Source organism: Hippopotamus amphibius, chromosome 14, assembly GCF_030028045.1.
Source record: "Hippopotamus amphibius kiboko isolate mHipAmp2 chromosome 14, mHipAmp2.hap2, whole genome shotgun sequence".
Classification (NCBI taxonomy): domain Eukaryota; kingdom Metazoa; phylum Chordata; class Mammalia; order Artiodactyla; family Hippopotamidae; genus Hippopotamus; species Hippopotamus amphibius.
In genome coordinates this window covers 69186712-69203313 of record NC_080199.1, presented here as the reverse complement: position 1 = coordinate 69203313, position 16602 = coordinate 69186712, and the positions used below count along the sequence as shown (strand labels likewise).

The following is a 16602-nucleotide window of genomic DNA, read 5'->3' as shown; positions in this document are numbered from 1 at the left end:
ACCATTAGATATGGGTGTAACAGTGGTTATATGAAGAAACAGTTTTACCATTTAGTAATTTATTATTTAATAATGTATCTATGTTTAGAGTAGCCAAAGATTATTTTAATTCATATTTTATTTTTATAATTGATATTTTATTGACAAATGAAGCAGTGCTATTATATATGATATAAATGTAGATCTGTATATACATGGAAATATAATAGTTGAAAAATCCTCATAAGTACAATTAACTATCATTTGAGTAGAGAACAAATTAGCTATCATTTCTATTTTATATGCAAAAGCTAAAGGATGTTCAAGTACTATATATTACAGACTAAGTTTTTTTAAATTAACAATATTATTCTTATACTTCTAGCATGTCAATAATTATTTGACATTATTTGTGTTGCCCTAATTCAATAAAATTGGTTTCAGAAATATTTAGGTGACCTGGTGCTTGGACTTCAGTGGCCTTGAAAATAATAAATAACTCCACCAATTTATTCTCCTGATAGAACATGCGCACAAGTGTGGTGTGGCTGGAAGCCAGAGCCCACATTTTCAGTTTTGATGAGGTTTCTTTCTCAGTAAAGCAGCTTTTTTAGCCACGCAAGTTGTTGTCCTAGGTCTAGCGATCTCTGACCTACCTAGCTGAAAAGCACGAGACAGAGAAATAGCTGTTGTTGCTTTGATACACATAACATCCGCTTCATTTATCAGATGAGACAGCACACACTTATCATATGGGATTACACAACCTTATTTTGCAAAAACAAACAAATATTTTAAACTCTGATAGAAGTACATTGACAGTTAAGTGTTTGTCAAAATGAAGTTTTGTATTGCTTCAACCATAAATAACATCAGATATTTATAACACTGGGTATCGTGCTATAATCTGGATGACAAGAAAAGATTGTTGTTATCTGTTCTTTGAATAATATGTTTAGGTATAAGATGTGTCAGAACTCTGACAAAATAAGAACATTCAATTAACTTTTGACTTCTGTTAGTAAATAAAGTTTAGAATATTAACTGAATTCCCTACAGAATCAGTTTTGAGTCGATCATATTTCTCATAGGAAAATCAAGATATTTTGTGGGGATATAAGCAGACCAATATTTGTCATGTGAAAGCATTTAAAATAGATTTTCAAGCAGCTGGATATTAGTTACAAGCTCTAACATATATTTAACCAAGGTGATATTAAGCTAAAGGTGGTGTTTCTCAACCGCTTTTCTTTATTGCACCCCTCCCACCCCCCGCCAAGGAACACTTTTGAGTAGCTGTCATCTTAATCGGCCACAACCTTGATTTATTTTATTATCATCAATATGCTGCATATCTGTCCGTGTACTTTATATACATCTGTGCTTTATACATTAAAAGAGTAAGTTTTTTTTTCACACACCATTAATACCAGTTTTTACCCCCTTGGGGATGAATGAGATCACTTCTGTTGAGGATGCACGGCTAAGGGAGGTATAGAGGCTATGAAGTGGATGTGGAGACTCAGTGTTTTTAGATAGCATACACATAAAATGCTAACGTAAACCTAATTTCGAGAGTATTATTGTTACTTAACGAATGTGCATTGTTTTTTAACCCAAATGTTTCTATTTGTTCTTTTTAGGCTAAAGCTTTATTAGTAAATGCATTGATTGTTTGTATGTGTGTACAAGTGTGGCTTATCAAACGTATATCAGTTTTAAGTTGTAAAAGATTTTATAAAAGTCATAACATTTTATACTAGGACTTTTTGAGGAATTTCTCTCTAATGTAAGCCTTTAATTAAAAGAAAAACTGTATTTAATTTGAGATGGGTACTTCACAGTTAAGTTTTTCTGGTTAACCACTGTAATTGTTAAGGAAGAAAAATGAAAATTTAATTTTACTCTCCAATGAGCTAATGAAATATTAACCTCGTTATGGAGGCAGATCATTGTACTAATTGGTGATTCCCTGTACAAAGAGATAAATTGGAAAATGAATTAATCCTTCTTAGGTTACTGTAGGGTTATTTCTCTGGGAGAGATGACTTGTGGTGTTAGTCCGTATCAATTGATAGTTGAAAGGAGTATGTTCAGATAGCCTCCACGAAAGATTTTTACTTTATAATGATGAATGTGAACTCATTATGTGTACCTTTTAGATGTACAAAACTTTTTTTGGTAGTTATATGACTCATATTACATACTTGATAATATTAAAATTTGCAGTCACTCTATCCTAAACAAAAATTATTATACAAAAAAAACTTATGATTAGAGAGATGTTCACCTTCATGTTCGTGTTCATATTGAGCCTTTTTGATATATAATGAGATTGACTGCTTGTGTTGCTAATACCAGTGAATTTGAATCCACATAGCTGACAGGACAACTGATTATTAGGGAAGATAAGATTACGATAGTAGTTATGAGAAATTTTGGATACATTAAATTCTAGAGCTAGGAGACTCTGTGAAGTAAACCTTGTTTTAGCCCTTACAAATATAAAACTGAATACAATGATAAGAATAGAATTTGTGTAAAGTATGAAATTAAATCCAGATCTAAATTCCTAAACTGTTGCTTTTTCTTCTATACCACATTTCCATTTATAAAATGGAACACTGTATATTATGTGGCAAGTTTTTGATCTATATATACTTATCAAGAACATAACTTGTTTTAAGTGAGATATATACTATATAGGTTAAAATAATAAGTAGGTTTACATTTTTAATAAACCATTCAGTTTCTAAAATGCTTATTTGGGGCATACGTTAAGTGAGAATTTCAAAATTGGAAGGAATGTTAAAAGTCATTAATTATTCAATTATATTACTTAATAACATTTAAATAACTTTACATATATTTTATGTATAAACAGAACACATTTTTACCAATTTGAAAGGTGACTTTATATATCTATATGTGTATATATATGTATATATTTTAGAATAAACTTTCGAAAGATTACATTATCTGAGTTTTTAAAATTGAATTGATAATTATTACCCTTTAACTCAAGGTTAGATATGCTTTCTTTCTTATGCACGGTAGAGGTTTATCATCATGCACTGTTTGTATTTCTTTGTAGTCGCAGTGTGCCCAATACGCTGCTGATAGAAGAGAGGAAGAAAAGATGTGTGACCACCTCATTAGTGCTGCGAAACATCGGGACCACGTGACAGCAAATCAGCTGAAACAGAAGATCCTTAACATTCTCACAAATAAGCATGGTGCTTGGGGAGCAGTTTCTCATAGGTGAGTTATAAAAAACTGGAAGTAAATAGTAACTCATAGGTTAATTGTAATCGTTACAAGTAAAAAATAATTATAAGCTTATAAATTACTTAGAAAATGTGATTTTTAAAGTATAAAAAATTGCTTAATTTTTTTCCCTGAAATCTTTAGTAATGACTCTCTAGAATGGTTTAAAAGAAAATCTAAGCTTTTACAAGTCATCTAATGGAAGTTATTTCTAATTTACAATAATTTGTAACATAATACAAAATTTGTTTAAGCAAGTATTTTAGACTACCATCTCTCATATATAACATGGGTGTTAGTTATAAGAAGTGGCTTGTTTATACTCTGTCAGAGTCAACTCTTCAAATTATTAAATTTATATCACTTAATTTTTCTTATGCACAAGTAATAATATAAGCATTCACTATGGAGAATTTTTAAATTCTAAATTTTAGAATTTAATTTAATTTAATTTAAATTCTAAATTTAAATTCTAAATTCTAAATCTAAAGAAAATTTAAAAATTTTTTCTTCTATATTTCTCTATTCAGTCTTTCTTAGGAAGGGTTTTCATCTCAAATTAGGGTATTTATGATTTTATAGTACAAATAAAACCAAAATTGGTTGTTTTTGCATTACAAGTATTTTTCTTCCTAAAGTTTTGTGGGCATAAAATTGTTTTGTTTTGTTGTCCTCTGCAGTGTTTTCTGGAAAAATAGTAGTAAAGCAGGTCACTATATTTAGATTGCTAATGTTCTTCATTTATATATCTTCATTTTATCTTATTTCATTGAATGTTTTTATTAAATCTCTGTCTCGCAGAATTTAGGAGTTGGTTAAATGTGGACAGGACACTAAGAAAAATTCTGGTAGAAGTGATTCTGTTAGTTAGGGAAGAACATCTAGAATATGACCAGGATATTATTTGACAAACTGTCCTGGGGTCTCAAGTGTAAGACACATTTAAGAAAACTTTATTATTTGAATTTAAAGTAATATTATAACAGTGTCCTTAAAAATAGTTAACACTTGATATTTGTTTTTTATAATAATAGCAATTCCACCACATCTACCATTTATTAAATATTTATTGTTTGCCAGGTACCACACTAAGAACGTTACATAGGTTATTTTGTTTAACATTCAGAACAGCTCTGTTAAGTTTGATACTGAATTTTTTTTTTCTTACTACAGTGAAGAAATTGAAGATTTCAGAGGTTAAGTGAAACTTAAATAGTATCACACAACTTGTACAAATAGAAGCAGAGTGTGTCAGTCAGGGTTCTCCAGAGAAACAGTAAAGAACCAACAGGATATGTGTAATATATAGGTAAGATGTAGACATAGATATAGATGTGAGTAAGGATGCAGGTATAGATGTATAGATATAGATTAATTTTAAAGAATTGGCTCACATGCTTGTGGGACCTAGCAAGTCTGAAATCCGTAGAGAGGGCTGGCAGGCTGGAAGCATAGGCAGGATTTCTTTCTTGGGGCAGAAATCGTTCTTCTCCAAGAAGCCTCAGTCTTTTCTCTTAAGACCTTCAACTGATTAGATGAGCCCCACCCACATTTATTGAGAATAACATCCTTTACTTAAAGTCAACTGATTATAGACGTTAATCACATCTACAAAATATCTTCACAGCAACATCTAGACTATTTGATGAAACAGCTGAGCACCATAGCCTAGCCAAGTTGACACAAAATTTAAGCATAAGACAGTACAATAACACGAGCATTTTGCCCTAGCTGTAGACCTTGTCTCTCTTTTTGTGTCACCCGAATTGGATTTATCTACTCAGTTATATATAGTGAGGACTGTAACATTATATTGCTAATAATTCAACTGGTATAATAATGATATTGCCTTAAATGTATAAAGCTGTGTGTGGTTTGGTTTTAATATTTCAGCAGGTAATTAAAATACAGCTAAAGGAGAGAGACTTCGATAGTGACAATCATGTGGTAACGTGTCAAATGTATCCTCTGCTCAGCTTACCCTTTATGATAACTCATTAGTTAGATGGGAAGACTGGCAGTAGGACCCCTCAGAAGAACAGGTGTCTTTTGTCCTTTCCTGCACATTAATTGCCAGTGCTGATTAACTGAAAAACACACAGTCTTTCTATTATCATCCTTTCCTAACTGGGACACTGAACTCTAAATCTTTAAGGGTACACTTGTTCTCTCTAATCTTCCTTAGTATTCGATTGATTAATAAGGCTCAGTTGCTGGACCACTTCTCCTTTTTGTCGTATTCACTGTCCAGGCAATTTTATCTAGGCTCATGGCTTAAAAAATATCAGTATGTCAATAACTCCCAAATTCTCTAGATCTCTGCCTTGTCTTCAGACATTTATATCTTCCTACTTGGTATCTACCACTCAGGATATCTAATTGCCATCTCACACTTACAATGACAGAGCTAAGCTCCTGAGATTTTCTCCCAAACCAGTTCCTCTTACAGTCATCTCCTTCTTAGACGTGAGGAACTCCAGTCTTGCAGTTGCCAGGCCATAAATGTTGCTCTTATCCTTAACTGCTCTTCACACATCCCATGTTGAGCCCTTCAGCAAATCTTATTGATTCTGCCATTAAAAAAAAAAAAAAAATCCAGCATTTGACTGCTTTTCACCATTATCTCTGATATCGCCTTGATCCAAGGCACCATCGTTTCTCACTTGACTTATTGCAGCATTATTTTCAGTAGTCTTCTGGCTTCTGCCCTTGTCGTCCTAAAGTCCATTCTCAGCATAGCAGTGTGGATGATTCTTATTAAAATGTAGAACCCTTTGCTCCTCTACTCAGGAACTTCCAGAGTTACACGGTGCAGGAAGGTAACCATTAGTCGCATGTGGCTATTCAAATTTAGTTAATGAAAAATTAAATTTAATTAAAAATTTAGTGCTATAGCTGCACTAACCTCATTCAAGTACTCAGTATCTGCACGTGGCTCATGGTTACTGTATTAGACGGCACAGAACATTTCTATCACTGCACAAAATTCTATTGGACAGGGCTGCTCCAGAGGCTTCCCATGTCAATGAAAGAAAAACCTACAAGGACAAAGAAATATAGAATGGTCGGAGAAGTCCATTCTGATGAGGAACCATTTGAGCAAAGAACTATCTGAGCGTTTTAAGCAGAGAGAACAGCATGCGAAAGAAGAAAGTGCTTGGCCTGTTGATAACATAGGCAGAGGCCAGTATGGCTGCAGTGAAGTGAGCCATGGGCAGAGAAGGAACACGATCTGGCCTTCGTTAGCTCTTTGACCTCCTTCTCCTACTACTCTTCTCCTTGCACTTTTTGTTCCAGTCGCTGTGGCTTCTTGCTGTTCTTCAAGCTTGCAGGATATGCTTGCTCGGCTTCAAATGCTTTCTTCCAAAAACCCCATACGGCCAGCTCTCCCGCTTTCTTCCAGCTTTAATTCACATGTACTTTCTCAGAAAAGCCTTTTGTAGCTGCCCTGTCTGAAATTCTACTTCTTCCCCCAAATATTTTAAACTACATTTCTCTGCTTTATTTTTCCTCTTTCAAAATTTTGTTACTCACATATCATATATTTTACTTATTTATGAGTTGTATTGTTTTGTTTCCCACTAGAATGCAAGCTCTGTAATGGAAGGGTTTTTTATCTCTTTTGTCCACAGTGGTATCCCAAGCACCTAGAATAATGCCTGATGCACAGATGGTGCTAAAAAAATGTTTGTTGAATAAATTAATAAATGAATGCTTGGTATATACCCTTTAATACAGTGATGCTACTGATAATGGAATGGAAAAACAACTTAGTCTATTGTCTGGGACACTTTTGTATTTTAAATGAAATAATTTTCATTTAAAAGATAGTACTAAAATATTGAATAGTATAGACAAAACGTACTTATTCCTGCATGAAATGACAGCTCAAGCTCATCTAGAAAATGGGATGAACTTCCTGTTTCTACTTCATTGGGTTATTTTAATGGTAAAATCAAATGTTATGTGGAAAATGCTTAGCACAGCGTATGACACATAGTAGATGTCTCCTATTTGTTAGTCTCTTTTCTTTTTATGTACATCAGCTCTTTCCAAAGAGCCTTTTTTTAAGACTTTATTTTTTGAGTAGTTTTAGGATTTAAAAAAATTGAGAAAAAGGTACAGAGATTTCCTGTATACTTCCTCCCTCACACATGCAGAGTCTCGCCCCTTATCATTGTCTCCCACCACAATGGTACACTTTTTAGCAAGGATGAACCTATATGGACACAGCATAATCACCCAGAATTCATAGTCTACCTTGGTGTTGTATATTCTATGGATTTAGACAAATGTGTGATGACATATATCCATCATTATAATATCATACAGAGTATTTTCACTGCCCTAAAACTCCTCTGTGCTCTGCCTGTTCATCTTTCCCCTCACCCTACGCCTGGCAACCACTAATATTTTTATTGTCTTCATAGTTTTAGCTTTGCCAGCATGTCATATAATTGGGATCATATAGTATGTATCCTTTCTAGATTAGCTTCTTTCATGTAGTCATGTGCAGTCTTTTCATGGTTTGATAGCTCATTTCTTTTAGTGCTGCATAATATGTCACTGTCTGGATGTATCACCGTTTATTTACTCATTCACCTACTAAAGGGCATCTTGGTTGTTTCCACATTTTGGCAGTAATGAACAAAGCTGCTGTAAACATCCATATGCAGGTTTTTGTGTGGACATAAGTTTTCAGCTCCTTTGAGTAGATATCAAGAACAGCTGCTGGCTTATATGATAAGAGTATGTTTATTTTGTGAGAAACCACCAAATTGTCTTCAGGGTGGCTGTAAGGTTTTGCATTCCCACCAGCAAGGAATGAGAGTTCCTGTTTTTCCACATCCTCACCAGCATTTGCTGTTATTGGGGTTGCAGATTTTGGCCATTCTCATAGGTGTGTAGTGGTATCTAATTGTTTTAATTTACATTTCCCATCATGTGGAACATATTTTCTTATGCTTACTTTTCATTTGTGTATCTTCTTTGGTGAGGTGTCTATTAAGATCTTTGGTTCACTTTTTAACCAAATTTGTTGTTTTCTTATTGTTGAGTTTTGTTTTCTTTAATAGTCCTTTATGTCATGTCCTTTTTTTTTTGGCTGTGTCAGGTCTTTGTTGTGGTGCAAGGGCTTCTCCCTAGTTGCAGCATCTGGGATTTTCTCTCTCTAGTTGTGGTGCACAGGCTCCAGGGCATGTGGGCTTTGTAGTTTGCAGCATGCAGGCTCTCTGTTGGGGTATGCAAGCTCACTAGTTGTGGCGCGTGGGCTTAGTTGCCCTGCGGCATGTGGGATCTTAGGTCCCCAACCGGGGATTGAACCCACGTGCCCTGCATTGGAAGGCTGATTCTTTACCACTGGACCACCAGGGAAGTCCCTGTCATGTGTCTTTTGCACATATTTTCTCCCAAGCTGTGACTTGTCTTTTCATTCTCTTTACAGTGTCTTTTGTACAGCAGAAGCTTTTAATTTTAATGAAGTCCAGCTTGTCTATTATTTCTTTCATGGATAATATCTTCAGTGTTTGTATCTAAAAGTTCACCACCATACTAGGTCATCTAGATTTTCTCCTATGTTATTGCTAGGAGTTTTATAGTTTTGCATTTTACATTTAGCTCTGTGATTCATTCTTAGTTAATTTCTGTGAAGAATGTAATGTCTGTGTCTAGATTTATTTTTTGCATGTGGCTGTCCAGTTGTTCCAAAACCATTTGTTAAAAAGACTATCTTTGCTCCGTTGTATTGCCTTCGCTCCTTTGTCAAAGATCAATTGACCATATTTATAGGAGTCTATTTCTGGGCTCTCTATTCTGTTCCATTGACCTATTTGTCTATTCTTTCACCCATGCCACATTGTCCTGGTTACTGTAGCTTTATAATAGCTCTTGAAGTCAAGTAGCATTAGTCCTCCAGCTTTGTTCTTCTCCTTCCAATGAGTCTTTTAAAGTAATTTCCCCTACCACTTAGTTAACTCTGACTTGCAATATACAGTTATAATTTATTTATTTTATTCATTTAATGAGCAGATAACTCTATTTGTGCTAGCATAGTGGTGAGCAAAACAGACTTGTTCTCTGCCCTCACATAATTAAATTATAGTATAGTAGAAGGGGCTGATATTAAACAAATAATTACAGAAATAAAAGATGTTAATAACAAATTTTTGCAAATGCTAGGAAAGAAAACTGTAGGGTACTCTGAAAGAGAGTATAGCAGAGGATCTTTATTTTAGATTAGGGCTTCAGGGAAGACTTTTTTTGAAGAAGGTTGGTTTAAGCTCAGTTCTGAAGGAATGAGAAGGCGATCATCAGCAAAGGATGGGGTATAGAACATTAAGGAGAGAAACATTACAAAGACTCAGAAAGTAGAAATAATAAAATGAACAAAAAGGGGGCTACTATGTCTGGAGCTTAGTGAGCAATGGCGATAGTGGCTTGAGATGAGGCTGGAGAGTAACATATGAGCCAGATGATTTAAAGTCTTGTAGATCATGTTAAGGATTTGTGACTTCATCCTAAGTGACAGGAAAAGCAGTGAAAGGTTTTGAGCAGAAGAGTAACATGATCTGATTTATGTTTAAAAAGATTTGTCTGGCTGCTTTATGAAGACATGTACTGCAAGAAATAGAAAAGTACGGTCACCCTGTTTATAGCTGAGTTCACCTGTCACCCCTTCTGTAGCGTTTCCTGGGTTCTCTATCTTTCCTAAGCCTGCTTTCTCATATTTTGTTGTTAATATCTGTATTGCAATTAGCTATGATATATCACTTAATGTTTTATAGCTATGTGAACGTGCCTGTCTCTTCGAATAGACTTGTAGCTTCCTAAGTGGAGGGATTGAATAGTACTTATATTTACGTCCTTGTTCTTAACTGTATGTTAAATCTGAAGGAATTTCATCTCTACAACATTCTACTTCCTGTTATACAAAAAATGTTTAATTTTAACATATAATTCCTTTTAGTTTTATCTTTTGACTCAGTGATGCTGCTGACTCTAGTTTAGTTTCTGACTTAATATAATGCTATTGATTTTATATCTTCTCTGAGGAAAAACTAGAATTTGATAGCTTTTTTAAAATGCATATTCAAGAATTAATTGTTACATAATACTTAGTATTTACAGTTTTTCCTTATTTATTTTATCTTTTTGCATCATGTTTCCTATTTCTTAAACTATGTAATGCAAATTTTAAAATGGGCAAAGGACCTGAATAGACATTTTTCTAAAGAAGATATACAAATGGTTAACAGGTGCATGAAAATGTGCTCAGCATCACTAATCGTTAGGGAAATGCAAATCAGAACCACAATGAGATATCACTTCATGACTGTCTGAAAGGCTGTCATCAAAAAGACAGGAGATGATAAATGCTGGAGAGGACAGGAGAAAAGAGAAACCTTGTGCAGTGCTGGTGGCAATGTAAATTGGTGCAGCCACTATGGAAAACACTATGGAGATTCCTCAAAAAATTAAAAATAGAACTATCATATGATCCAGCAATTTCACTTCTGGGAATATATCTGGAGGAAACAAAAATACTATGTCAAAGAGATATTTGCACTCCCATGTTCATAGCAGTACTATTTACAATTGCCAAGACATAGAAACAGCCTAAGTGTCCATCAATGGATGAATGGACAAAGAAGTTGTGGTATACATATATGCAATGGAATATTATTCAGACATTAGAGAACAAGGAAATCCTGCCATTTGCAACAATGTGGATGGACCTAATATTATGCTGAGTGAAATAAGTCAGACAGAGAAACACAAATACTGGTTGTTCTCATTTGTATGTAGGCCCAGAAGAAAAAGAAAAAACCAGATTCATAGAGAAAGAGATCAGACTTGTGGTTACCAGAGATGGGGTTTGAGGGCAGAGGGAACTGGATAAAGGCAGTCAAAAAAGTACAAACTTCCAGTTATACGATAAATAAGTACTAGGAATGTAACATGCAATATATGACTATAGTTAACACTGCTATATGGTATATGGGACAGTTAAGAGAATAAATCCAATGAGCTCTTGTCACAAGGAAAAGAAAATCTTTTTTTTCCATTTTCTTTTCTTTTTTTTGGTTTTTTTTTTTGGATCTATCTGAGATGATGGATGTTAACTTATTGTGTTAACCATTTTATAATATAAGTCAAATAATTATGCTGTACACCTTGATTGTATACAGTGCTGTTTGTAAATTATATATCAATAAAACTGGAAAGAAGGAAAGCTTCATAAGCCATAACAAGTTAAATTAAAATCAAGAGATTGTCAGGACTTCCCGGGTGATCCAGTGGTTAAGACTCCACACTTGCATTCAAGGGGGCACGGTTTCGATTTCTGGTCGGGAGCTAACATTCCTCATGCCATGCGGCTTGGTCAAAAAGATTAAAAAAAGAGAGAGAGAGATGTGTTAGGCCCTTGAGTAAAAAAATATACGACATACATGTGCACACACACAGTCCCAATTTTTAGTGTGCATTTTCATATAAGCATTGCTATTGAGATTTTGTTTTCTGATAGGATGTTGCTAGAAACTCACATTTATTGAGTGCAGCTATGTATTGGCAGTAACTTTGTTGATACTTCTAATGCCTTATTTTCATTCTAACAACACTGTAAGGTAGATATTATTTTTCCCATTTTGCAGATAAGAAATGTGAGTCTCAAAGAGAGGTTGAATAGCTTTCCCAGTGTTACATAGCTAAATAGTAGAGACAGGATTTGAATCTAGATCTCTCTAACCCTAAAGCCCATGGTCATTCCAGTGATGAAATTAATTACTAGTTATTGTATTAATTGTAAAAATTAGCAATTGGAATAATGAAAGAGAACTTCTTAAACAGGGATAATACTCAAAACTCTGAGGTTTTAGAAAATATTCTTAACATTTTACAAGTTCAAGACCCAAACTGAATTGACACTGCAACTCCTACCCACAGAGGTCAAGATATAACTTGCAGTCTGAACCTCAGAGGGTTGATTGACTGGTAAAACAAAAACAGACAAATAGAGGATATCCATAGGAGATTAGCAGGATGTAATTCAAAATTATTTAATATGCAAAGAACCTGGAAAGTCTTAACGTTTCTTAAGGAAAGACAGTTAACAGATACCAGTTCAAATTCCCAGAGGTTGGAGCTATCAGATAAATATTTAAAAGCAGCTGTTATGACCATCTTCCATGAAGTAAAGGTAAATATTCTTTAAATGAATGAAATGATAGAAGATCTTAGCAGAATAACAGGAAGTATAAAAAAGAACCAAATGAAAATGAAAAATGTAATATCTGAATAAAAAATAAGTAAAAATAAAAATTTTTTAATGTAATATCTGAAATAAAAAAAAATTCACAAACTGGAAAAAATATTTGCAAGTCACATACCTTACAAAGGACTTATAAAAGTGTACAAGTATAAGTATATATATATTTATATAGTTATAAATGTATACAAAAGGCTTACATATATTTACATATATGTGCACACACACATATATAGGTATATATGTATGTATAAAAAACTTTCAAAACTCAATAAGTATACAGACATTGCAATAAAAAAGCAAGCAAATATTTGAACAGACACTTCACCACAGACAATATACAGTTGGCAAATAAACACATGAAAAGATACTCAATATCCCTAGCTATCAAGGAAATTAAAATTAAAATTAAAACAACAATCATCTACTACTACCATTAGAATGAATACAACTAAAACAAAACAAAAACCTGGTTATGGAAGAGCTGGCAAAGATGTGAAGTAGCTGAAACTCTCGTACATTGTTGGTGGAGATACAAAAGGTCTAGCCTCTTTGGAAAGCTGTTTGGCGGTTAAACATGCACTTACCAGACAACATAGCGATCCTTCTACTCCTAAGTGTTTATCGCAAGAGAAATGAAGGTTTTCATTCACACAGAAACATGTACATGAATGTTTATAGCAGCTTTATTAATAATTGCCAACAATTGAAAACCACAGGCGTTCTTCGCCTGGTGAATGGATGAGAAACCGTGGCACATCCATGCACTGGAATACTACTCAGCAATGATAAGAAATGGACTGTTGATAATGCAGCACTCTAAGTGCATCTCAGATGCATTCTGCTGAATAAAAGAAGCCTGAACACATTGTATAATTCCATTTATATGACATTCTGGAAAGAGCCAAACCTTGGCAAATAAAACACATTGGTGATTTCTAGGGGTTGACGGCAGGGGGAGGATTTGACTAGAAAGGGCCAACATGAGGGAGCTTTGCGGGGATGATTGAACTGTTCTGTATCTTGATTGTGGTAGTGGTTTCACACTCTATGCCTTTGTCAAGATTTATAGAACTGTACACCCGAAAGACTGAATTTTACTGAACGTAAATTAATAAATTTTTTAAAACTTAAAATAAAGGCCCATATTTATACATGATTCTAGACCTGTAAATTCTAATATTTAACAATCTGTATTACATTTTTAATATAGAGAATTACAATCCGATATTATTTATTTACTATTTAAAAGTTAAATAAATAACAACTCAGATTATCTCAGTTATACCCATGCCAACACAGGTATATTGGTCATATACTCTACAGAACAAAATTGGATTTCCCCTCAACTAATACATGTAAATGGATTAATTTTTACTATGTGTTTTTTTAATTATACAGTTTTTAAAATCCTTATATAAATGTACTATTCTCTAATAAAGATTATGAAGTACTTAGAAAGGAAAAAAATTTTTTCCAACAATTTTCAAGTAGTTTAAAGTGTCAAGATTTAAATTAGGAATGTGCTCTGTATTCAGTGAATGTGGTTGTTACTAGTTGTGTTGCCAAGCTATTGGTAGCTATTGGGTTAGACTAAACAATCTACTAATTGTGATCTTGTTAACACTGTGAGATCTAAGATGTCAAAAAAAAAAAAAAAAAAACCTGCTTAGAAATAAAAATATTTGCATCATAGCTCATGTTTATTTGATAGCTATGAAACTTCATAGAATGCCATGCCATGGCTCCTAAGAGCTACGTAAATAAACATGACAAGCTCAAATGAGGAGATGGCATATCTGCTGGATTTCAGTCTGATAGTCTGCACTTCCAAAACAAGAGTTCTCCTATTCACTGTAGCAAGAATTTAAAGTCAAAATAATGAAGTAATGCAAAATAAGCATGATAAAGCCCAAAATGATGACTTTAACATAAATTAAGCACTAAAATATAAAGCAAGGAATGACCAGGTGGTGAAATGAAAATGAAATGAAATGAAAATTATATACTTTTGAGATAAAGTCTGATTTGGAATATCCTGAAACAGTCATATTAACTTTAACTTCCTGGCTCCACTTCTGTTTCCTTTATCTTAAAACACTCACTATTGCCTTCTATAATGGGTATGAAGTGCAACCACTGACTCAGGTATTTATTTAAATCCAAATTAATTTGCCCTGAGTCCCCTCCACGGGGCTGTTGGAAAATTCAATCTTGGTTATTAATAGGGCCCCCACACACTCAAGGATTATGCAGAGATTCTAGTAATCTTATTAATGTAAAGCCCCGGATCCTCATTTCACTCTGGGCTTTGCAGATATGCTTAATTATGTCTGAAACAGTTCTGTTTCTGGCCAAAATTAGACATTAGGTTCTACATTAATGCAGGGAGCTGTGGTACCTGGGATATAGCTGTACATGTTCCTGCCATTTCATTGGGAGTAAACATACCATGCCACTTTTAGAACCCTCTTCTTGTATCATCTTCTTAATCTTGAAATAAACCACCCAAACCCTGGATGCTTTGGTCTCTTTGCCCCTCAAGCCTCTATGTCCGCTATATCTTCTGGGATAGTTCAGCTACTTTTTAAAAGGAATATCTCATGTCTGCTAAGAAAATAAGGGTAGCGTCAGATCTCCTAGATTCAAAACCCTGCTTGTTTTGGAGAAGTTGGCATAGAGTGTAGTGGGGATTTTGCTTAATTTTCTGATCCATTTTCATCCCCTGGCCCAAACCTTTTTGCAACCATCCTAGGGCATCTGTCTGATCTATAGATTCCGTAACCATGGAACAGGTTTTATTTTTCCTTGGGTACTTGAATCTTTGACATTCTACTCATTGTGTTCTAATTAATTGAGGTTACTAATTGCAATCGCTCTAATAGAAAACACACATCTAAAATTAGGTAGAGTCATTATGACTTGATGATTAAGTAGTTAGGAAAGAATCAAGAATGTTGCCCAGGTTGCTGTCATCATTCACTGGGTGAATGGTGGTACCATTCTTAGTATTGAAAAACGCTGAAGGAAGAAGTAGTATAGATGGGAAGATGATTGTTGAGTTTGCCTTGCCTGGGGCATGTTTTAGTGGAAAAGTCCACCATGAAGAAGAAAAAGAGCTCCATGTGACAGTGGGTCACTGCTTATACATGTGATAACCTCCTTAGACATAGCCAAAATATGTATTTCTAATTCCCACCAAATTTCATCTCTCCTGTTCCTTGATTTACTTCTTTCATCCCTCCCTCTCTCCATACAACACACATACACAAATTGTCCCTCCATAGGTCCTGTCAGCAATACATCTATATGCTTTTTTCTTCTAAGCACTGAAAATTGTTAGAATATGGATTCTTCTAGGGTTGTATGTTGCTGGGTAGTTTTACCAAGGCAAAGGAGCAAGAATACTAAGATGCAAGAAAGTGGTTGAAGTGATAGAGTGATCAGTGATAGACAATCTAAGATAAGAAAGAGAAGTAAAGAAAGAACGAGATTTAAACAGAAGATAAAGGAGTCAAGAAAATAAGAGTTGGTGAACTAAAAGGATGGGAAGCTCTAGGATGTTGGAATTTAAGATTTCAGAAATATGTCAGTACAGGGTTAACAAATCCAAAATGTGGTCATGAAAATGGTTAAGTGGAATCAAGTTGAAAATCATAGTAATGAGCAAGTCAATACACTGAAAGGATGGAATCTTGCACGTGGCACTTTACATTGAATTACCCAAGATAATTCCAGTTTGGGATGGAAAGGAAGATTTTGAGCATCTTCTAAGTCTTCAGTAAATAATAGAAGAAGCCTGAGAGTTCCTTTCCAAATGGGGAAAGGAATTACCAGATTCAGCAAAAGCCTTAATGGAGTCTCTAAGTTCATCTTTGTTTCAACATATACATATTTTTTTAATATATATACAGTGACAAACATTTAACAGCCTATCAGATCATTTCCCCTGATAGAATTCTAACGCAGATTATAAAGGTAAGAACAAGGAATTGAAAGAAGTGGATGATTTTAGATCAATAGGGATTGTATGGGTCAGGACCAGAAATGCCTGTTATTTGAATGTGAACATGATCAGGCTGAAACCTCTA

At 34.2% G+C, this 16602-nt stretch overlaps 1 protein-coding gene across 4 annotated transcripts in view; it reads left to right on the top strand.

Moving 5' to 3' along the window:
- NBEA (neurobeachin) overlaps positions 1–16602 on the top strand; it is a 625442-nt gene that overhangs the window by 334057 nt on the left and 274783 nt on the right. For all 4 annotated transcript variants that reach the window (XM_057707391.1, XM_057707390.1, XM_057707389.1 and 1 more), the window contains one exon: positions 3074–3240. In XM_057707391.1, the coding sequence (XP_057563374.1) occupies positions 3074–3240 (167 nt within the window). The remainder of the gene's footprint in view (positions 1–3073; positions 3241–16602) is intronic.